This window comes from Phyllosticta citribraziliensis (assembly GCF_038025025.1).
Source record: "Phyllosticta citribraziliensis strain CPC 17464 chromosome Unknown J3D65scaffold_5, whole genome shotgun sequence".
Classification (NCBI taxonomy): domain Eukaryota; kingdom Fungi; phylum Ascomycota; class Dothideomycetes; order Botryosphaeriales; family Phyllostictaceae; genus Phyllosticta; species Phyllosticta citribraziliensis.
In genome coordinates, this window is record NW_027117342.1 from 2,181,509 (window position 1) to 2,204,609 (window position 23,101).

Sequence of the window (23,101 nt, forward strand, 5' to 3'; positions counted from 1 at the left end):
TCTACTTTGGCTGTCTCCTATTGCGAAATCTCTACTGCGTACTTGGCGTCCACGGCCCAGAAAATTGCTTTCAGTTACTCGTTTGAACAAAATGGACAGACGGATGATGTGCAGTTGCTAGAGGAAACAGAAAATTGACGCGTTCGCCTCTTGTACGAAAGATCTCTTGTCCACGTAGGCCGCGATGCAGAGCACGTCCGACGCGTACTTGGCTGCTCCAAGACTCATGTTCAATGAACGGGGCTTTGGAGATTCAGAAACTAAATCGCATTTGTCTAAATGAAAAAAGATGTATATGGGTGCCCTGGTCTAACTAAGACAAAGCGGGAGTAAGGCCGGGAGCGGCCGTTCCCTGGGCAACGCTGGCGAAGCTTGGCAAACAGGCATCATCCGCATCCGCCATGACGCGCTCGGGAGCAAGACACTGATGTGCAAACCCCAAGACGTGCTCTTCAGCACATTCAACACCTCGCCGATATGACGGCAACCGGCGCAACATCTACGCGCCCCGAAATTGACCAACTGAAAGCCTCGCTCGCCTCCGCCTCGACCTGTCCTTTAACTTCCGTCGCCTCTCTCCAAGAACTTCTCGGCGCCAGCTCCAAGTCGACGACGCCCGCGGAAAAAGAAAATACTGAACCAGCAGAGTGCGATACAACAGCCCGGAAGACGAAACCCTCACAAAGCCGAATACGATCCAAGAAGACAGCAGAAAGGGTTGCCAATGCGCACCCAGCGCCTCAGCTTTCGTCGTACGACAAGTTCGTCTTGGCCACTGAAGTTGTCAACCTCTCGCTCAAGTCGCTCGGCGAAGGCCTAAAGTTGTCGTCAAAGGCTCCAGATCAATCGATATCTGGCACGAAACAATCCTCCCACCGACGCGATGCTTCGACAGCCTCTGTCGGCTCTGGTCGCAACCCGAAAAACGCCGGCTCTCGGACTGGCGCTCAGCGCTCTACTGCACCCCTCCGCCCGATCCATGACCGCCAGACAACACAGGACTCGGCGTCGAAACATCCGCAAAATTCTGGGCTTGTCACCATCGCCGAATGCGCAAGACTGGCCTTCGCATATTTGAGGACGCTGGAAGCATGGAAGACTTCAGGCAAAGACATGCCCCCATTGCAGGTCGAGAGTGGGATGCTGTCACTGGTTGGAAAATTGATCTCTGGCGGGATGGAAAATTTGGCTGTGAAAGAGCTTCGGATATTGAAACGGCGGTTGGAAGGTCATATGCGTCCTGTGGAGAAAAAGGGGTCGGAGCCTGCTCAAGAGAAGAGACAGGAGACGCTCGCAAGCCTACTTCAGCTCGAAAATGTGGACCTGCAAAGCCCAGTTCTTCCTTTGGTTGTTCAACATCAGTTGTACGTCCTCAAGATCGTCGCAAGCAGCAGAAAGGCGGCAACCATTGAGTCTGCATCCAAATATCTTCAGCTTTCATCCCAATCTTCGCCAATCAACCTGCTGTTGTCCCTCTCAGAAAGGCCCGGAAACAAAGAGAAGGCTGCCCGTCAGCTCGAGACAATCTCCAAAATCTTGCTGTCGCTCTGTCCAAGCGTCCTCGCATCTGAAGACAAAACAGCGTGTGACGAGAGTCGCAGCCCTTCTCCAGAGACGGCTTTCAGACTACAATCACTTGCATTTGAAGCTCAAATCCAGTGGTGGAGCCTATCGAAGCACTGCGGGGACCACGCAAAGGACCTGTTTGATCCATTTTCCAAATGCCTCAAAGCTTTCGAGCGCAGATGCGAATTACCAGCAAACGAAAAACACAATCTGGCCGCGCAATTGTTTCGGCGGATAGAAGCCAAGGGAAAAGAAGATTCGGGCACACACGGATACGAGGACAGTTTCAGCACCCGGAGGGTTCTCAGTGCCCTAGCACAGTCGGCTGGATTGAACCGAGAAGCTGTCGACTGGATGAGGGCGACAGATATGCCACAAAGCTCGTCAGGGACCGTATCAACCCAACTTGCTGTGCAAACGCGCATTACTTCTCTCTCTCTCGAGGATCGACATTCGGACGAGGGAATGCAGAGAATTTATGCAAACATCGAAGCTGTTTTGGACGGTCTTAGCGAGAACCCGGATCTAGAACTCACAGCTCTGCAATCTCTGGTAACTGAATTCTCGGGTCTGAGGAAGAAGGCAGCTTCGGTCTGTGTTGAATCAGCGGATGATGGCATCCTACAGCAGAAGTGCTTCTCGCTGATCGTCTCGCACGCGCGACTCCTGTCCGACTACATTTCCGCCACAGCTGAAGCCGATTTACTTCGGACAGAGATCGACTCCCTAACGAAAGAAATCAAGGGAACAATGGACTCCGTGGCTTTCGGCTGTAAGGCGCTTATTTCGAAAAGAACTATGACGTGGGATTCCCTGGACCAGAGCCTGCAGCATTGTATGTCAATCGTTGCAAAATCCGAACAAGTGTATGAGGACGATGTTCAGGGACTACAAGAATTGCGTTCCTACATACAGCACCCACTCGTCCGGATCTCCGGGCTCTACTGGCTGTTCAGCGCACAGCTTCAGAAATCCGATGGCCTGGTGGATGGAATGGTTCGGCCTATGCAAAAGGCAGTTGAGCTTCTCCTACATCGCCCGGCAGATGAAATGGCTGCTGGCTTTTTGATTCTCAAGTGTCAAAAGCTTGGGGAGATTTTGGAATCCCTCCGCAGACCCGAGGAAGCCGAAAAGACATTTCTCGACTCCTTGGAAGCTCAGCTGCGATCAGGCATGCTGGAAGCTGCTGCCGACAAGGCTTCATCGATTTCCCTTTCGCAACTGATGGAGGAAGATCGGTTCGCCAATCTGCTGAGGACCTTGAAGGCATTGCACCATTTGTCGCTCCGGAGAAGCCATGATGACAATTCTTCGCCCAGAATTATCGACCGCGACGAATTGGACATTGCCTCTAGAGGACTACTTCTGGAATCGCAACTTGCCATCTGTTTTCAAAGTCATCTGAAAAGCCGGTACCCAGGAACCTTGTTGATGACTCCTATTCGTGCACTGTCTAGGCTGCTCTTCGACCTGTATGATGAGACCACCTTCCCATTGAGACGTCAAAGAGTGGCAACTTGTGTACTTCGCCTTGGCCTGGACGGACAGGACTTACTTGAGTCGTCTTTGCGATACGACGCTCTTCAGTGCATCGTTGGCAGTCGGGATTCGCTGGGGTCCGATGAACCATTGGCAAAATACCGTGAGCACTACGCAGCTTCACACAAGGTAGCCGTCGCCCTTTTGGAAACCCCACCGTCACTGGACAAGCTTCAACACGCCCTGAGAGCGTGGCAGGAAATCTTGGACAAGTCTGGCTCCTGGAAGAGTCTGCTCGAAAATGTTGACGACTTTGATTCCTGGTCCGCACAGCTCTCCGTTTTGGCCGACTTCTTTGGGATGAGAGGCATGGACCGTCTGAGGATCGTGACTCTATCCATCTCCAGCAAGGCACTGAAACTTCAGGAAACACCGAATTGGGACTCTTTGCTTTGGAACAGCACGAACCTGGCTCAGCAATTTTTGGAGTTTGGTTACTCTGGGAGAGCGGGATTGGTGCTGGCAGATGCAAAGCACGCGGTCGAAGCAGCCTCTAATAACGGCGCTGTCCAATGGCACGTGGTATATGCGCAATACATGCTTGCGCTTGGGAACGGTACTGGATGGTAGGCTTCCAATTGGGTCTTTCAACTTCAAAATTTGCTAATGGCTCCTAGTATTGAAGCGTTAGCAGCTGCAAAGAAACTTGCAGCCAAGGATGCCGGCTCCCTGGCTTCACCTGGAACGACCGCCTCATTCTCTACGCGGATCAAGCACACTCAACTGCTTGCCATCGTTTCCCTTGTGCATTCGCGACTGTCTCTTGCTGCTGGCCACCCAAGCGAAGCTCTGGCCCACGCAAAGCACTGCGTCAACCTCAACAAGAAGATCTGGATGACTGTGGAAAATCGCACAGCAAGTAGAGCGGCGACATCAAGTCAAACAAATGACGTCGAGGATGTTCTTGATGGCGTCAAGAACATGTCTATGCAGTCAAAATCCCCCACGGTAATCTCCATGACCCACGAAGCTCTCAAAGGGGCGCAGTTCTGGCCCTTTGTCTCGTCAATTTTCCGCGGCCTTTTCCAACTGTCAAATGTTTTTGCCCATCAGGGAATGCTCCAAGAAGCAATTTTCTATGCGGAGCAAGCATCCAAGGTCGCAGGAGCCGTTGACGCCAGCTCGCCAATGGTGGCTTCACTTGGGTTGACTGCTAGGTTCCATCTTGACAGCAATAGAATCGGGGATGCAATGGATACTCTGGCTAAGGCTGCAACCTGTCGGACACAGGCCAGACCGAACGCTGATCTGGCATTATACCACTGCGTCGCGGCCCGCGCGCACGAATTGTCGGATGATTTCCAAACCGCCGTTACGGAATTTGACACGGCTTTGAGCATCATCTCGAGCCTCATCCAGTCCGACTACGTCAAGCAAATCGAAAGGATCAGTCCGGATGACCGGGAAATCGTCGATATGATGTCGAAGCTGGAGATCGAGGAACCTGTCCGTCGAGGTCGTCGAGTCGCCCCGAAGCAGACCACTGCTCGAAAGCCAACCAAGGCTGGGGCCACCAAAACTACGGATATGAAGAAAGCGGGCACGAACCCCCTCTGCGCTCACTCATCGAACCCTGCAGATGAATGTCAATACCTTCAAGGTCTTCAGGCAGTCATCCTATGCCACAAGGCCAACCTCTTCCTGTCGAAGGACAAACTTTCTGATGCTGTTGCCCTGATTTCTCAGGCGGAGCAGTCGAGCCAGGGGCTCGAAGCTTCAGTCCAACACCAGTCGACGCGGTTTCGCAGCCTAATGTCCGAGGCGATGAAGGAAATTGCTGCCGACTTCACCTTCAACGCTCTCCCCGAGTCCACAATCTCTTTTCCAGCATTGTCGTGGAATGAGCGCAAGTTTTCCGAGTCCTTTCAGCAGAAGCCCGCCTCTGCCACGCTGTATTCCTCCGCGTCTGGTTCTGTCGGCCGCAAAGGAGGCAAAGGAAAAAAGGTGTCGAAGGAAGACTTCAATGCCATCCTTCAGAAGGCCCGCGACTGCATCTCAGAAGCTCACACAAAAGCACTGGGCATCTCATCTACCTCAGCAGTTCACCGAGTCTGCAGCATGCTTAACGAAGTCACGATTCTTCTCTCTGCCACGTCCTACAGAGGCTCGAAAGGCACGCTGCACCCACTATTCGCCGCCTATCTTACTGAGCTCCCGAAGACCAATGCCTTCGAGCTCGAGAAGAAGGCGATCGCCATTGAGACGCACCAAACAAGCAGAGCTGAGCTGATGAGCTGGCCGTCTCCAAGTGAAGATGCGCAGAAGCCAAGCAGACTTAGCGCTGCGGAGTTCCAGGCCAATTACGTTGACATCATTCCCGCCAGTTGGACAACAATATCGCTTTCCCTGAATGAGGCTCACGACGAGCTTTACATCACTCGCTACATCGCCAACCAGTCGCCCTTTATCCTGCGTCTTCCCTTGTCAAGACACAAAGCCCGTGACGTAGACGAGGAGCTATTTGGTTTTGACGAGGCCAAAACTGAGTTAAAGGAGATCATTGACCTCTCTGATTTCAGCGTTCGCAGTACGCAAGATCTGACGGCAAAGGGCGCCAAAACGGAATGGTGGGCTCAGCGTGAGGCCTTGGATTGCAGACTTCATGATCTCCTGGTAAACATGGAAAACATATGGCTTGGAGGATTCCGCGGAATCTTTTCGGTGAAAAAAGGCGACAAGTCCCTGTTGGGCAGGTTTCAAAAAAGCTTCCAAAACATTCTGGACCGACATCTACCCAGCCGACAAGGCAAAGGGAAGCAAGCCAAAAAGACTCAGCTGGATTCGAGGATCTTGGAGCTCTTTGTTGGTCTTGGAAATCCCGACGACGGCAGAGATCTCGACGACTCCTTGATGGACTTGGTTTATTTTGTTGTGGATATCCTGCAATTCAATGGAGAGAAGAACGCGTATGATGAAATCGACTTCGATGCGGTAAGTGGACGGATTCATCAAGGCCTTTCATGAGCTTGACTGACATATCCCAGATCATTATCGAGATGCTTGATGCGCTCCGAGCTTTCCACCAAGCTGCGGATCCTGCTCCCATGTCCCGTCATACCATCTTGATTCTCGACAAAAATCTACACGGATTTCCCTGGGAGTCTCTTCCTTCCTTGCAGCAATTATCAATTTCGCGCCTACCGTCCATGTCAGCTCTCCGGGAAAGGCTGCTCGTAGTCCAAGCAGATGCTGGTAACGAGACGCGGCCGACGGATGAAATAGGTCACCACCTCAGATGCTCCTCCTTGAGTGGGACCAGCATTCTGAATCCTGGTGGAGACTTGAAACACACGCAGCAAACGCTTTCCCCACATGTCAACAACATGCCCGGATCATGGCTGAACTTGATCAATCGGACGCCCGACGAAAAGGTGTTTGAATCCTCGATCACCGAAAAGGACCTGCTCCTCTTCTTTGGACACGGTAGCGGCGCGCAGTACGTGCGCGGTAGGACAGTGAGAAAGTTGCAGAACAGTCGCAACCAGGACGGCAGCGAGACGAACAGTTTGCAGAGACCACTGGCAACGAGTCTCCTTTTCGGATGTTCGAGTGCGCACATCACCGAGAACGGCGAGTTTGAGCCGTCTGGGATGCTCTGCAGCTACGTCACGGCAGGCGTTCCCGCAGTCATGGGCATGCTGTGGGACGTCACGGACAAAGACTGCGATCGTTTCGCCGTTGCTACGCTGAGCAGCTGGGGGCTTTTCACCGCACCGAAAGAGAGCTCAGACGGAGAAACCAAGGCACGTGCCAAGGGCACAAGTTCTAAGAGAGAAAAGAGCAAAAGCAGAGCGGTGGATAGAGAAAACCGTCACCGACCCGTCTCTGCCGGCGCTGGCGGCGTGGGCCTTGATGAGGCCGTGGCCCGGAGTAGGGATGCTTGTTACTTGAGATATCTGAACGGCGCAGCCGCGGTAGTGTACGGCATTCCGGTTTTCCTGGATTCGTGATTGGGGCGGGGAGGTGGGTTTGCTCTGGCTTGGGCGCATATTCCTTCCAATTGTCATTTCTTGGTGTTTGTGCTGGTGGTTCGTCATAGCGATCGGTGTCTGAGGGTTCGAGGCATTTTCGTGACATGGCTGGTGTTTTCGTCATTGGCATGGACAGGACGAGCGACGTCTTGGGCGGTGTTTTTGGATTGGACTATGTGTAGTCGAATTACATTCATGTGCAGACAGCCCATGCCCTTCTGGTATTCTGAATCATCTGTGGAGTGTTTGAATTCTTCCTACCTGCGCATCCACTTCCTTCTCACGTTTGTGCCCCCGATTTTTGCCATCAGGCCTCAGAGAAAGATTCAGTCTACTATGGCAAGAAAATAAGTGGCCCACATAGGTCCCAAAGGTCACCTGTCAAGGCTCTATCTCTGACCCATTCCTGACACAGGCCCGGAGCATCGCCAGGCTTGCAGTAGAAAGGCATTGGTATATGGAACGGACATATATGCAGTTTTTCTGGTCCGAGGGAAATTTTGACGGATTCATAGGCCCGCAGCCAATGCGGCGAGTCCATACATCCAGTAATGGTCCATGAACCGCCCTGCACATCGAGACTGATGACCTTCAGGGGGTGTTGTTTGGCCTTTTCCGCAAAACGAGGCCATATCGCAACAGCTGCGGGCCACTCGGCGCGGGTGAGGGCAAGACACTCCAGGCTTGGCAGTTTGAGGAGGCTGTCGTAAAAGTCAGGAGAGTCATGGCTCGCGTTGTACAGCGCCAGCCGCCTCAGGTTCGACCAGCCGCGCCACACTGGCGGTTCTCGCAAACCAAGCAGAGAGCCTGGCTCGTGCGTCGCGAGAAAGAGCTCGTCTCTTGTGCTGGTGAATTCTTGTAAGGTTTGAAGCTGCTCAAACGCGGCCCGCAGCTTCGGCCGCACGCTGAGATGGTCCTCGGCGGGGTAGAGCGATCGCAGTGGGATGTCTATGACCAGACGGACCAGAGATTTCCGCACCAGAGAAAGCAACTCGAAAGTCCATTGAGCAGTTGGCCAGTCATCGATGGTGTCTTTGGGAAAAGGAGACAGGAACAAGTTCTCGAGGCACGGCGCTATGTCGACGTGTGGCAGAGTGAAAACTTGCCGTCGTGAAGGGTCCAGAAGTGCATGCAGCGTAAGGAGCAGCTGTCCGAGCCTTTCGGATGAGTCTATCCAAAGGCAGTGAGAGTAGAGACGGCGAATAGCGCAGGAATAGGTGAGTCTCGAGACAAGCGTCAGGGAGCGGATGGTGCGGGCGGTGATATCAGATGGCGGGAGGGCAATATCAACAGGTTGGATACATTCAACAACAGAAAGTAGCAGCTCCGGGGGCAATTTTGGCGCCGACATGGTCAAATCCAATGGTTGTGTAGAGGATAGGTGACCTTGTGTAGTTCTTGGGATGACTTAAGGGAACCCTGCATGACTCAGCAAGATCAGATTATCTTATCTGCCCGCGGATCTCTACAGAGCAGTTGCGCGCTGCGCTGCGCGTAACCTGCCCGTCGACTTTCTCTTTACCAACGGCTTCAGGCGCGACTGCCCTCATCGTTTGCCTCACCTGGCCCATCCTCGACCACCTCTGTCGCCTCCCTCTTTCCACAACCCTCACCCTCTTACAACAAGGCAGTAGCATTCTCTGCTACGCGTCGCCCACCTCTTCAATCCGGAAACCACCTACAAAACCGTCGCTTGCATCATGTCAGTGAGCCCTGCCTTTCATACATCACAGAACCATCTCATCATGGCTTCTACCAATGCGCGCATCTCATCAGCTCCACGGCGCAACATGCAAGAGTCTCGAAATAACAATCGCGATAGGTCTGAACCCTTGAGGGAGAGCTTTGAAGGCATCTACTTGGACTTGTCCAAGCAACCCGGAAGATGTCGATTCGCGGAATCGGGTCTGGGTTGGAAACCTCAAGCTGGCGGCGACACCTTCACTCTGGACAGCAGCAATGTCACCCAAGCACAATGGAGCCGTGCCGCGCGAGGTTACGAGCTGAGGGTTTTCACCAAGAACACGGGTGTCATCCAGTTCGACGGGTTCCAGCAAGAGGTGAGCACAGCGTGCGGGAGTGTCTGACTTTACAAACTGACTTTGGCCAGGATTTCGAGCGCCTCAGTAAAGTTTTCAAGATGTGGTATAGCATCAACCTCGAAAACAAGGAGCATGCCCTGCGCGGCTACAATTGGGGCAAGGCGGAGTTTGGAAAATCTGAGCTGTCGTTCAACGTCCAAAGCCGACCGGCCTTCGAGCTCCCTTACTCGGAAATCGCCAACACAAATCTTGCTGGCAAGAACGAAGTCGCCATTGAATTATCTCTTCCGGCCAACGGCGATGATACCGGTACCAACGGACACTTGGGTGGCGCTCGAGCGCGAGGAAAGAAATCGGGTGGTGCAAGGGACCAACTTGTAGAAATGCGTTTCTACATCCCGGGAACCGTGACCAAGAAGGAAAAGAAAGAAGACGGCGAGGAGGTCTCCGACGGTGATGAGGAAGAGGAGCACAACGCGGCCAGTCTCTTCTACAACACCCTGATAGAGAAGGCCGAGATTGGCGAGATTGCCGGCGACACATTCATCACCTTTGAAGATATCCTGCATCTGACACCCAGGTACGCAAAGCATGGTTGTGGCGCAGAAGGCAGAAGCAATGCTGACTTTTCCACAGAGGACGCTTCGGTCTGGACATGTACGAGACTTCGTTCCGCCTGCGCGGCAAGACCTACGACTACAAGATCCAGTACGAGGCGATCAAGAAGTTTTTTGTGCTGCCGAAGCCCGACGACATCCACCAGCTCATCACCATTGGCGTCGACCCGCCTCTGCGCCAAGGTCAGACGAGATACCCATTCATCGTTATGCAGTTTAAGAAAGACGAGGAATTGGACGACCCGGTGCCTCTCAACATTGAGCCAGAGCTCCTGGAGACTCGTTACAAGGGAAAGTTGGAAGCTCAATACGAAGGTCCCATTTACAGGGTGGTTGCCCAGTTGCTTCGGGGTCTCTCGGGCAGGAAGACGATTGCACCGTCTCGCGACTTCATCAGTCACCACCAACAAAGCGGAATCAAGTGCTCGATCAAGGCCAACGAAGGACACTTGTACTGCATGGACAAGAGCTTCCTCTTCGTCCCCAAGCCGGCGACATATGTCTCTTTCGACCAGATCTCGGTCATTACCATGTCCCGTGTTGGTGGAAACTTGTCGTCAAGTCGCACCTTTGACATTACGGTTTCTATGAAGAACGGGACGGAGCATCAATTCAGCAACATTAATCGGTAGGCATTTCTAACAGTCCCTGTCTGCTCTGATGCTAACGCTCTCTTGTGCAGTGAGGAACAGACGCCCCTGGAAGATTTCTTCAAGATCAAGAATCTCAAGACGAAGAACGAGATGACGGAAGATGTAAGTTTGAAAGGTGGTAGCGTCGTGGCCGAGAAGGAGACTAACGCAACGGCAGAGCGGCGCGTTGCTTGCGGCCGCGCTTCACGACGACCTAGACGAGTCGGAAGACGACCAAGCAGCACCCAACAGAGGCAGTGCGGACGAAGACTCTGAGGAAGCAGACGAAGACTTCATGGCGGAGAGCGAGTCTGAAGTCGCCGAGGAGTTCGACTCAGCACACGAAAGCAGCGGATCCGATGACGACGAGGCGATGCCAGATGCTGGCGGTGATGCGAAGGCCAAGGGCGATTCGGACACGGAGATGGCGGAGCGGCCGAAGAAGAAGGCCAAGACGGACAAATGAGTGTACCCACAGGCGGGGCATATGGTTCTGGGCAGAGGGGAAGAGGCTTTGCATGCCCGTGGGTGCCAATGGAGCATCACGACGGCTTTGGATGGGATGGGAAGAAAAGGCGTTTTGGGGAAGTGAGGAAATAGCGGTTACCCAGTGATTTGAACGGGCACAATGGATTGATAGATATCTCTAACGTGGGTGCGTGATGGGGCCAAGGCACAAGGCACAGGGCGGGTTGGAGACTGGAGCTGAGGAGGAGCATTCCATCCATTGATTGCGGGGGTTAGAGAAGCGCGTGCGTGCTTGGCTTGTGCTCCTCCATGTCCCCGTCGTGGCGTCGCGCTGCCGTGCAACATCCCGTCACCTCTTCCCTGGCCGCTTCATGCCCACCCACCTCGACTCCTCGCTCGACTCTCGACCGTCTGTTCGCACGTCCAGCGCCGGAATGCGCTTCTGCCGACAGCTGGACAGATGAGGTCGCGCACGGGATGGTATGTCGGCCCTCGCCTCAAGACTCCGTCGCGCTCCTGCCTTTGCTGACCACCGAGCCGCTCCCAACAGCCAGACGTGCCGCCTTCGAAAGCTGAAATGCGACGAGCGCAAACCCATTTGTGGACCATGCGGCAAGGCCAATCGAGAATGCGTCTTCAATTCCGGTCTCATCTTTCGCCACCAGCAGAATGCGTCGATGAACCGCGACCTCGACGGCAACGAGTCTGGCCTGAAAGGTTTCTACGCCTACAAGAATACGTTTGATGACGATGCCGTATGGCTCGACATACCCAAGAATGGTACGCGCTCTTCCAATACAACGCCCGAGCGGCAAGATTGACATGTTCTCCAAGTGAGGTTTTGGAACACGACCGACCCGTACAATGAGCCCATGTCTCCAGCCTCGGAGACGGCATCGCCCACAGCTACAGGCCAAGGGGTTGAGCAATCGGCGACTGTTCTCAACGGTTCCAGCAGTAGACAATGGTCCAACTTCGCACAGTCGCACAGACAGACTTCGGCCCACGCCCTTCACGCTCTTTCTGCCGTGGCCACGGGCGACCACTTCCCGTACCTGCATCCACCCGCATCGCGTCAAGATGCCACGCCTGCGACGGACACGCCTGTGAGGCCCAGCACGACGCTATCTAACATGCATCCGCCGACTCCCATGGCCCGCCAGAATGCTGAATCGCCAATCTCGCCTCCCGTGTCGATGACATCGTCGAACCACAACATCGATTTCATTCTCAATCATCCTGCGGTTGCTTCGCCCCCACTGGACCCGACCTTGCACTCTCCTTATGCGGCTTCCGGACGCGAGAGCTTGCATGGCAGGTCGGCAAGTTCGCGACTATCCATCATTTCGGGCATGTTTGAGACGAGCAACGCCGAAACCGATCATGAGATTGCCTACCTACTCCGTTACTATTCCGAGGGCCCTGGGCAATGGATGGACCTGTTCGACCTTGGAAACTATTTCGCTTCCTATGTTCCTATCAAAGCGCAAACAAACCCAGTGCTGAAATACGCCGCTGTGGCGTATGCTGCCAAAGCTCTGGGGAGAGTCAAGGGGAAAAGGCCAGTTATGGGTGGAAATGCCGTCCGCAAGTCGCGCACCGAAATCTACCCCACATGCCCCGGGGTTGACTGGTACCACAAAGCCACCGAGTACTATGATAATGCGGTTTCTCTGTTGCGACATGCGCTGCAAGAAGACTCACGCGGCATATCCCATGACGCGAACGCCTCGGAAGGGACGTGGCAATCCTCAGAGAGCCATGATGACGGCAGTTTCGGGCACGCAAATGGCAGCAGCATCTTGGCCGGATTCCCCACTTCACGCTGCAACTCTGACGAGCTCCTCGCCGCCACTGCGATTTTGTGTGTGTACGAATTCCTGGACGCGTCGGGTCCCGAGTGGGCAAGACATTTGAGTGGTGCCAAGGGCCTGATAGATATTGCAAAGGATAGCATGATGCCTCTGCAGCTTCCTTCGCCCGGTGTTACTCTTCAACAACAGCAACGGATATCGCTATCCAAAGCTAGAAAAGCCACATTCTGGAATGTCGCAAGACAGGACATGCTCTCTGCCTGTGAGTAATTCCCTCTCAGAGCGTGGATCGAGAAGCGTCTGTAGTGCATTGGTGAAGACATTCAAATGCTTGAAAAGCAGCACTTGCATTTTCAGAGTCTGACTTGGCTAACACGAGAACCAAAGTTATCAACGCATGTCAAACACGGCTGGATACCGAAGATTTGCCCATGTGGAAAGATGCAGGGTTACAAATCGACGACGAGACTGGATTTCTTCGACCATTTGAGCAGACGGGCAGCGGGTACCCGGAGAGTGGAGACATAATGAAGGAGGACATGATGTCGAATGCTCTCGTCTGGCTCATGTCCAAGCTCGTCAACTTCATGGCGGCCGGGGACGAACTCCCATCGCTGCCAGGCCTGGAATGGTCGCAAGGAGTCCCGCAACGGACGCTGCTCGACTATTGGAAATACCTCAGGCGACAGTTTCAAATATGGTACGAGGGGCTTCCCATCACCTTCAGGGCCTGCGCGCGCATTGCTCCATCACGCATGCCAGGGTCACTGATTGAGGACGACTTGGACGCCGTGCTCCCAGAGGTTTGGTACAGCCTGCCAATGTGCGGGTCGACGATGCAGTCGTACCACATGTCTCAGGTCCAACTGTTGATGAACAAGCCACACGAGACGACGCAGGGTCGCACGACAGTCTTTGCTCGATTCAACTCTTACGAGTCTGCCATCAGCGAGAGCCAGGTGCACAGCCGCGAGATTGTCAGCATTGCTTTGTCCCGTCCAGACGCGGCGGTGCGCATCAACTCGGTGCAGCCTCTCTACACGGCAGGACAGTGCCTTGCCGATCCGCGGGAGCGCAGACTGGTGCTGAAGCTGTTGAAAGACATTGAGGTGGATACGGGGTGGGCGACGGAATACAGAGTGCGACAGCTCCTCGACCAGTGGGAGTGGAATGAAGGCGACGTGACGTGAACGATGACACGGAGTTTCTGGAGGAGCTAATGCTGCTTCGGAAACATGTCTTTTGTCGATACTTCCCAGCCTCACACGAGAGCTGCCCGCTTGGTGTGCACTAGAGACGCAGGAGATCTTGCCACGGTCGAGGCTGGCAGCACAGAGATGCAGATGAAACGACGCTTGACCTGGGAAACAGAGGTCAATCCAGTTGTTGGGATGCTACACTTGGAGTGCTATCGCAATGCGGTGTCCACTACACGTCTGAAAGATACGCCAGGTGGATTAGATAGATGTGGGAGGGAAACCAGGGGTGCAGGGGGTGTGAAAGAAGACGAGACAGCGGTGTGAGCAATCAAAAGCGCGAGTGGACATATAACAATCAACGACAGATAGCTAGCCATGAATGATGGCAAGAAATCTGAGAGCAGCGAGGGGCGCGAGAGTGATGTTTAGGTGATGTTTTGGTGATGTTTAGGTGATGTTCTGGTGATGTTTTGATGATGTTGGTGGCATAGGGGCCTTTTTGCCCCCGTCCCAGCAGAAAGCCTCGACCGATTCCCCGATGGAAAGATGGATCGAACAGGGGGCGCAGCAGAAAATGGCACGCAGAGAAACGCTTCCCATGTTGCAAAGCGAGCAAGCCACAGGAAGGCGACGTGCAGTGTGCTGCCCTACGGAGGGGAGGGGGCGTTGATCGACAGCCACGCGCATCCGCCGGGTGGATACAGGAGCAAAAGGGCAGCCAATCAGCTTTGGGATCCAGAGACAAAATGACGTTTTGGAGAAACCGGCGGACAAGCGAGAGGAAGCAAAAAAATCCTGGTGGGTGTTCATCGCATCGATGGGAAAGAAAGCAGATCAGCGTGTTCGCCAGCCAGCGCGTCAAAGGGCGACAGCTGCGAATCGGTTGCCCGGTGGGTGACATGACTACCTTCCCTGAGCGCAGACATGTCGGATCATGGTAGCTGGCTGTGAGTGCCTGGACTTGCTGGCTGAACCACCACCGCAACTCATGCTGCGCCTGGTGTACCTACTTAAGCGACCAAGGGCGCGCCGCGGCAACGAAGATGGCGGGTTGGTAGGCTCCAGGACGTTATGCGATGGCGACGTCGTGGTGGATGGGGGAAGGGGAAGAAAAACAGGGCATCCCACATCAGGTACCTACACTACAGTACCTGACCGAAGGCACCGACGCATCGACGATGGCAGCAGCAAAACACGTCGTCGTCGTCGCCCCCTCGGCGACCAGCGACGAGTCGCGATAGGTGGGGGACGGGGACGGGGACTTCGGGTTCGGGTGTCAGTCAAGGGGGGAAAAAACGTCAAAGGCGTAGAAAAAGCGAAGCGAGAAGCGGAACCAACAGCAACAATGATCAGCGCAGCGCGCACCGCCACACGTTCCCCAGATCTCCGATGGCCGAGGGATGACTGGGACGCTCGTGGCCACTTGACGCAGCCGGCGTGCTCGCGCCTAGCGGCCAGCTCTTTTTGTTTTGTGCCCGATCGCGCCGCGCGCCTGCGATCCGTGTTGCGCGTCAACCGTCCATCGACGATGGCCGTGGCCGCCCCGCCCCGGGCTTGCTCGCCCACTTGCTTGTCCAGTTGTTCAGAAATGCCATGGCATGGATGCCATCAGATGCCATCATGCCCATGATCCATTGCTATGTGGCTATCAAACATGTTGTGTTACCCTCGCACCACCCCTCCCCCCCCTCCTGCTGTTGCCCCGCGCCGCGCCCTGCCTGCGGTGCCTGCCTGCCCGGCGGCCGCACGCCTCCTCCCTGTGCCTGCCTTGGTCTTTGGTGTGCATGGTTTCTTGCTTGCTTGCCTGCTTGCTCGCTACCTACATGGTACCTAGCCCTGCTGTGGCTCCCGTCCGTTTGCGCCTCACGACGGGACCGGGGGACGTCACGGCGCCCCGGCAGAGAGCCTGTTTACGCTACCGTATTGCCTTTCTTGGCCACGCGTCTCGCGGCCTTGTTTTGGCGCGAGAGAACGGCCGAACGCAGAGCCTTCTGACCATGCAGAGACAGGTGGGTGGTCAATATCGCGATACGGTGAAGAGCTGCAACCGTGCGCGTTGGAAAAAGATGATGCACATGCGAGGACACGGCGAGCACGACGAAGGCGACCAGTTCTTTTCGTTGTTGCTTGGTTTCATATTGATTGCGATTGTCTTGCCAAAACGCGATAGCGTGCTCAAAATGCTCCCCCTTGTGTTTTTTGGGGAGTGAGCGAGCCCTTCCTTCCCCCTCCCCCCTTCCTAAACTAAAAAACTCCAAACCGTGGGTATCGTTTTCGTTACATTGCTTGCCGACCGTTGCTTTGCAGCACGTGGTGGTTGTTCCCGACCAGCGGTAGCTCCGTGCGTATCGTGACATTTCCCACCCACCCCTCCCTTTTCCCCCCCCGAAACTTCCTCGACGCAGGCTGCTCAGGCGCAGCGCACATGGGGCGCCTTGCGTCAAACCCCACCAAATAACAGACCCTGTTTCAGTCTGATGTGCTTTCCCCATAGGATAGAAATAACGCGAGCGTTTTGTTTCCCTGAAAGTTTCCACAGAAGGCCTGGGAGCGTGTGGAGCTGTTGTTGCTTTGGTTGACGTGCTCGATGTGGTGATCATCAGGAGCAGTGTGGAGCCGTGGTGGCTGTGTTGCTGTCGTGTTCTTCGTTTGCTGAAGGGCCAGGAATATGGCCTCTTTAACGGATATGGTTGTTGGATATGATTGGGCATTCGGCGTCATACGGAGTCAAAGCCGAAGCTGGCGTGTGGGCGTTCAGCCATGTTGGTAGCCCACCATGTCGGCACAGCGAGTGCAGTAGTAGGAGTTCATTCCCCAGCCGACCATGTCCTTGGAGCCTTGGCTTCCGCTGCGGTGGCAGCGCGAGCAACGGACAAAATGGAGCACCGGAGGAGTGGCGGACGAGACTGAGCCGCGGGCCGAAGAGGAAGAGGACGAGGTGGCAGAGGAGGAGGAGGAGGAGGAGCAGGAGGAGGAAGTGCGGGTGTCGATTGGGCTCAGGTCCAAGACGTCCTGGACGGGTTGGGGCTGCGGGCGGTAGGCGGCAGCGGTTTGCAGTTGCAGGACCTTGGACGAGGAGTCGAGGGTCGACATGATGTTGCTGTTGTTGTTGAAGCAGACGGGAGGGGGGTGTCTGGCAGCCAGCAGAGGGTTCGAAGGCTCCGAGGGCGTGTGCGGAGAGAGGATTTCGTAGTTTGGGCCGGGAGAGGGAGTCTCGGACGAGTAGTGGGACGAGTAGTCGGGCGAAGTTGAGGAGAGCGAGTGCGAGCGCGAGGATGGGACGTAGCTGAAGTAGCAGAGCTGGGGTGTGACGGATGACGAGGGCATTCCGGTAGAGGTGGGGTGGGGTGTCAGGTCGGCCAGTTCTCATGGCCTTGGAAGGGGACGGGGACGGGGGCAGCGTGAGATATTTCTACTGCACTGCACTGCACTGCACTGCGAATCGAGATCTGCCCAGATGGCCGATAATCCCGGCGCGTGTGTGGCTGACAGCTAAGGCTAAGGCGCATGCCGCGGATGGACGCTGCTCGAAACAACGAGCGCCCGAGTCTGGGCCCCTCTCTCTCTCTCTCTCGGCCACCGCTCGGTCTTCTAGAGTAATCTCGACTTTGCAATTAATCCCTCTGTGCCTCCACCACTTTCTCTCTCCTCCTCTCCCGCTGGAATCTCCACACGCCCGGTCCAGGCCATCCGTCTCCGTCTCCGTCTCCGTCTCATACCCGTACTGCACTGCACTGCACTGCACCTTCAGGCATCCTGTGCATGGCTGGCTGCTGCGAGGCTGTCTTGGTACCTGCACGCTCTCTGCACATCCATATCAAAGCCTGTCGTGACAAGGCCCATGTTCATCTTTACTCGTGCACCCTTGCCCTGTTTCGTCCAACCTGCCTTTCCGTTGGCCTACAACCACCTTGTCGCCGCCCGTGAAACACCATGGTCAAGGAATATCATTTAGATTTTGCGCGCGCTTGGCTTGATCATGGCGCCAATCTTGGCCGCACCCCCAAGCCACCTCTCTACACGGCACTGCCGCCTGACAAATGCCGGACGCGTTGATGCTTTGGTTGAACTGGCCACCAGCTTGGAATTGTAAGCAGCTACCAAACAATGTGCACAATCGCCGACTCGGCCACCACAAGACAAAGCTCCGCTGTTTCTCATCAAACCCCCCTTTGCAAACGTCTCTTTCAATCCGCGCCATCTCCGATTGGAGCCCTGTCCGCCGTTTGTCCGCCTCGACGCAGTAAACACAGGGCTCAGCTCCCTGCCGTGACCGGATGAATCCCTTGGAACAAGTTTCAAGTCTCCAAACAGGCACACTCTACCTTATCCACATGTCTCCCGACCGACATGGGTGGAATGCAGGCTCCGCTTCTGGCGAGGCTCGAGCCGGAGCATGGTACAGTACAGTCTCCCTGCGTCCATGGGTGGGTACCTATTCCCAGAGTCTAGATTGTCGCTAGCTCCACGGCAAACAAAACAAACACAAGCCTTTGTTCAACTACACCCACGTGTATTGCCATGATCTCACATGCGGTTTCACCGTGTCCCTGGCGTGGTCGTCCTACCGTGATAGCCTAGGGATTGTAATGGGTTCGAGGGCGGCTTGCAGCCATCGCAAACCGCGCCGACGCGCTTTGCTTCTGACCCCCTGCTTCTGACATGCCAGTGAGTGGAGGCTGGGCTGGACTGCGCGGGACAGTGCGGGACGGCTGGGCCTGACGGGTGGCTGGTGGAGTTGGTGATGTGCATGAGGTGATGCGGTGGTGTTGAGGTTTGCCTACGGTACGGGTCGTCTGCCTTGAGAGGTGGGTGGTCGGCCGTGCGCACGGACGCCGACGACACCTACCGCGCCAACATCATCTCCAGGTAACTTGGTGCTGCAGCAGACCATCCTTTCCCCGCCACCCTTTCACACCATGGATCTCCACGACGACCCTGCTTGGGGTGGTGAGAATCAATCCTGTCCTGTGCTCCCGTTGCCAGCTTGTCGCTGATGCGCCCCATCCAGATGTTCCCTCGAACCCCCTGCGGACCAATTCCGTCCAAGACGTGCCCCAGATCACCACCGACCAACCTGATGCCGACCAAGGTTGTCCAATCCGTACCTTGAATCCGCATGGCCCATGATTCTAATCTTGTTGAGCTACAGCCAACAGCTCCGCCGCCCACAACGAGCCGACCTCGTCCACCACCGCCTCCAAGGCTACCAGGTCGCCCGGCAGACCCAAGCCTAACCGCCGCATAGGAGTGCCACAGCCGACGCGCCTCGAAACCGTCGACGATCCCCTCGGTCCACTCGGAGCCTCTGCAGATTCCCTCAATGACTCCCAGGCAGATGAGCCCCCGGTGCCTCCCCAGAAGGAGCTCGCTGCGGGGCGGGGCTCTCGTCCAGCCACGGCAACATCACAGGGTTCGCTTCGGAGTATGATGGACTCGGTCAATCTGGGCGACGAGACCGATGCTAGCTCGCTAGGAGCTAGGATTCCTCCGCCAGTGCAGCCTGCGAGCAACAATGGCCCTCCTCGTCAGCATCAACCCAGCGTTAGCGTCGAACAGGCAGCCAAGCCGACCTTCAACATCAGCGTCGGCGACCCGCACAAGGTCGGGGATCTCACGAGCTCCCACACCGAGTACGCGGTCAAGACCGTGGTACGTCCTGCTTGAACCAAGAGCATTGAAGCTTTCGCTGACCATGGCACTAGACAACGTCAAAGGCCTACCGCAACCCGGAGTTCACCGTGTCCCGCCGCTACCGCGACTTCCTGTGGCTCTACAACCAGCTCCACAACAACAACCCCGGAATTGTCGTACCGCCTCCACCCGAGAAGCAGGCTGTCGGACGCTTCGATGCTGACTTTGTCGAATCGAGGCGACAAGCCCTCGAGCGCATGCTGAACAAGTGTGCTGCGCATCCAATCCTACAGCACGACGGTGACCTCAAGCTGTTTTTGGAAAGCGAGGCATTCAACGTGGACATTAAGCACAAGGAACGGAAAGATCCACTGCTCACGGAGAACAAAGGCATGCTTGGATCCCTCGGACTTTCCGTCAACACTGCCGGAAAATTCATTGAGCACGATGACGTGAGTTGCTCGTCACCCTTCGCTCAAAACTCGTACTAATCGGGTCATCAGTGGTTCCACGACAGGAAGGTGTATCTTGATGCGTTGGAAACCCAGCTGAAGGGCCTGCTGAAAGCGACTGACACCGTTGTCGAGCAACGGAAGAGTCTCGCTGCGGCCTGCGGGGATTTTTCGGCCTCTCTCCATTCCCTGGCGTCGGTCGAGCTCTCCCCGTCCCTCTCGGAGCCGCTCGACGGTCTCTCGGAACTTCAGCTTCGGATCCGCGAACTCTACGATCGACAAGCCCAGCAAGATGTCCTCACACTGGGCATCGTCATTGACGAGTACATCAGATTAGTAGGCTCGGTCAAGATGGCCTTCCAGCAGCGTCAGAAATCCTACCATGCATGGCACGTGGCCGAGTCGGAGCTCCAGAAACGGAGAGCGACGCAGGAGAAGCTTCTGAGGCAAGGCAGGAGCCAGCAAGACCGGCTGAACCAACTGAGCGCCGACGTGGCCGACGCTGAGCGGAAGAGCAACCAGGCGCGGTTGCTTTTCGAGGACATGGGAAGGCTGATGCGCAACGAATTGGAGAGGTTCGAAAGGGAGAAGGTCGAGGACTTCAAGAGCGGGGTCGAGACGTATTTGGAGAGTGCGGTGGAGGCACAAAAGGAGGTGAGTTGACTGGTCCTCTCAGGTATTTGGAGACATGGCAATGGCTAACTTGATTCCAAAGCTCATCGAGATCTGGGAAACCTATCTCATGCAGCTCGACGCCGAGGAAGAAGGAGCCCCCTTTGGCGCAACCAGCCCTCCGGCGGGCATCAAAGCCACGGACTTCCCGGGCGGCGAGCAGCACAGTGACAGTAGGCCGACGACGGCGCAAAGCGAGGATACCCATCATCATCATGAGGAGGCGGACGACAGGCCGGTCTCGGCGGGCTCAAGCCAGTAATCTGGGGGTTTTGGGTGTGAGGGTGCAGGTCAAGTCAGGTCAACATGTCGTTGGGGATAATGGTGGCAAGCCGTAACGTATACTTTTTAGTCCTACGTGTATGTGTATGAAGATGACGATGTGGTGTCGCTCCGGGGGTGGAAGAGGAAAAATGACAATCCATACGAAAGCATTCATCAAGACTGGTCAGCAGCTGCATGGTTACGGCTTTGTTTGGAACAGGGCGTTGGTTGTATGATCAATGAATGGGACAAGGCTCTCTCTCTATCTCTTTTCGCTCTCATTCTCTCAGCGACTTCTCGCGGCAGGCTGAGGCTGAGGGTTGGAAACGGTGGTACGCCGAAAAGCACGACGACGACGACGACGACAACAACAGCAACAGGCAGGTCGCTTCGTAGGCTATGTAGCTAGCTCATGAGAAGAACCACATCTCTTCTCCCTCTATGAAAATGCCTTCGGTTCGTTTTGGCTGCTCCTCACAATGCTAATTTGCCGTTTCCTTCTCTGCCACACAAGGAAAAGAGCAGACGCGGACTTGACTCATTCACCCATCCGTTTCTTCTTTGCATCCGTCACCACGGTCTCGTCCACCCAGGCTGACGACGGTGCCTGATTGACAAAGCATTCGTCCTCGCCGTACGTAGATTGGGTGAGTCAGTCATGAGCGAAGCCCGCGCGTGCATCTAGCCAACCAAGGAGCGGCCCGGAGACGGAAACACCGAGACCGAAGCCCGACGACGACGACGACGACGACGACGACAGGTAGCAGGAAACGAACACAAGACGAAAAAGCCAGTTCCGACTGGTTGACAGTCAGCGGAGAACGGGGGGGCAGTGCCGCTGGCGCTAGGCGCCATCCAGTGCTGCGTAAGCGACAAGGGCACGACAGGGGCAGCATCGCGGGCGGCGTTTGGCATGCATGGACTTTGGCGGACTTTGGCACTTCCTCGGTCGCAAGGACACGGAGTGCTGCCGTGATTTCGTGGTAAGCTACATAGCTTGTGTAGCGGCGGCCGCACGCAAGCAGACACCGTAGTTGAGGTACGACTACTAGCACTGGCACTGGTACTGGCACACACAGACAAGCGACGTCGACGTTGCATACGGCGAAGGAGTTACGATAGATGCCTGGGTAAAGGAGGAATGCCACCCTGCCGCGCCGTGGCTTGTGCCGTACCTCCTCTTCTCCTAGCTACACACCTAGGCACCTGTCTATTTACTGCCAGGAGTACTTGTTATCTCTGTGGCTGCGTTGGCGTGGAGGCTGTACCTGGAGATTGAGAAGAAGGGAAAATCGCTCACATCCAAACGCTCGCTCGCGGTTGCTGCCTCTCGCCGTACGAACGAGCTGTGGTACAGGTACGGTAGTAGTAAGGTACCTACCTACCATACGAGCACCATTCCATCTACCTACGAACCAACCCGGGCTAGCGTCATCGAGATCGGCCCGCCCGGCCGCTCGACCATCTTACCCAGCCAGGCTAGGCTAAGATACTCTCATGCTCTGTGGTGCGTGGGCAAGAGGCCGGCATATCCGAAGGATTGCGGACGGACTTGACGGGACCCCCGTCGGCGTTGTCGCTGTCGTCCGCCCCGACCGTTCCATAGCCGTCCGTCGGTGGAAGGGCCGCCGTGACTCCTACCAATCCTCCCAACTCCTACACGCCATGGCCGAGGAGGAGACGCGCCATGCTCCCGCTAGCTTTCGTCGTCCCCCTTTGAGCACATTCCGAGGCTGCAGCGTTGCTTGACGTGGCGCGATGGCCTCGACGGCGCCTTCGAGACGGGCCTCGGATGCTCGGCAGTAAGGCTGGGCTGGCGGTTGTCTCTCTGCCCCTTGATGTACTGGTGTTGTCGTGGCATCAGGGGGATAGTTGGATGGGTTGATGAGGGCCGCGACTAGGCGCGGCCGAGGCTGGAAGAGCGAGCGAGCGAGCGATAACGGCCTTTGCAATCATTTCGAGTAGCTGGGAGCAATGCGGTTTGGACAAGTCTGCTCGTGGGTTGACGTAAAATACGGCCAGTGAAAGAATTCAGGCGACATTCGGAAAGTTCAATGTTGGTTTGAGAGCTGGTCTTCAACATGTGTCCGAACACCAGGATTGCTGCTTTCACACTGGAAAATCCTTTTCAACGGGGAGAAAAGATTCAAGGTTGAATTTGGAAAATCTCGGAGCCCGAAATCGTGATGTAGGTCAATTTATAAGGTTTCTGGGCGGCCAAGCGCTTGACC

The 23,101-nt window shown here is 55.6% G+C and overlaps 6 protein-coding genes across 6 annotated transcripts; 4 read left to right on the forward strand and 2 right to left on the reverse strand.

Annotated features, from left to right (window-relative positions):
* Window positions 1-477: 477 nt before the first annotated feature.
* J3D65DRAFT_602738 (peptidase family C50-domain-containing protein) lies at window positions 478-7,055 on the forward strand (the record flags this gene model as incomplete). The annotated part of the gene is made up of 3 exons (XM_066798148.1): window positions 478-3,671; window positions 3,723-6,036; window positions 6,090-7,055. The coding sequence occupies 3 exons, from the start codon at window positions 478-480 to the stop codon at window positions 7,053-7,055; spliced, it is 6,474 nt and encodes a 2,157-aa protein (XP_066656449.1).
* Window positions 7,056-7,188: 133 nt separating this feature from the next.
* On the reverse strand, window positions 7,189-8,439 carry J3D65DRAFT_623042 (uncharacterized protein). The gene has a single exon (XM_066800124.1). The coding sequence runs from the start codon at window positions 8,425-8,427 to the stop codon at window positions 7,411-7,413; it is 1,017 nt and encodes a 338-aa protein (XP_066656450.1). The 5' UTR covers window positions 8,428-8,439; the 3' UTR covers window positions 7,189-7,410.
* A 144-nt stretch (window positions 8,440-8,583) lies between these two features.
* Window positions 8,584-11,174, forward strand: J3D65DRAFT_623043 (FACT complex subunit pob3). Its single transcript, XM_066800125.1, has 6 exons — window positions 8,584-8,778; window positions 8,899-9,136; window positions 9,187-9,698; window positions 9,755-10,363; window positions 10,418-10,490; window positions 10,546-11,174. Coding segments are annotated over exons 1-6 (1,722 nt in total). The 5' UTR covers window positions 8,584-8,776; the 3' UTR covers window positions 10,834-11,174.
* A 13-nt stretch (window positions 11,175-11,187) lies between these two features.
* Window positions 11,188-14,269, forward strand: J3D65DRAFT_623048 (uncharacterized protein). The gene is made up of 4 exons (XM_066800126.1): window positions 11,188-11,315; window positions 11,386-11,615; window positions 11,670-12,911; window positions 13,037-14,269. Exons 1-4 carry the CDS (start codon window positions 11,296-11,298, stop codon window positions 13,837-13,839), a joined length of 2,295 nt encoding a protein of 764 aa, XP_066656452.1. The 5' UTR covers window positions 11,188-11,295; the 3' UTR covers window positions 13,840-14,269.
* Window positions 14,270-16,602: 2,333 nt separating this feature from the next.
* Window positions 16,603-17,175, reverse strand: J3D65DRAFT_667413 (uncharacterized protein; the record flags this gene model as incomplete). The annotated part of the gene is made up of 1 exon (XM_066803016.1): window positions 16,603-17,175. The coding sequence occupies one exon, from the start codon at window positions 17,173-17,175 to the stop codon at window positions 16,603-16,605; it is 573 nt and encodes a 190-aa protein (XP_066656453.1).
* A 1,592-nt stretch (window positions 17,176-18,767) lies between these two features.
* J3D65DRAFT_667414 (vacuolar protein sorting-associated protein-like protein vps5) lies at window positions 18,768-20,868 on the forward strand (the record flags this gene model as incomplete). Its single annotated transcript, XM_066803017.1, has 6 exons — window positions 18,768-18,798; window positions 18,860-18,940; window positions 19,001-19,500; window positions 19,554-19,934; window positions 19,986-20,588; window positions 20,650-20,868. 6 exons carry the CDS (start codon window positions 18,768-18,770, stop codon window positions 20,866-20,868), a joined length of 1,815 nt encoding a protein of 604 aa, XP_066656454.1.
* Between the last annotated feature and the right edge of the window lie 2,233 nt (window positions 20,869-23,101).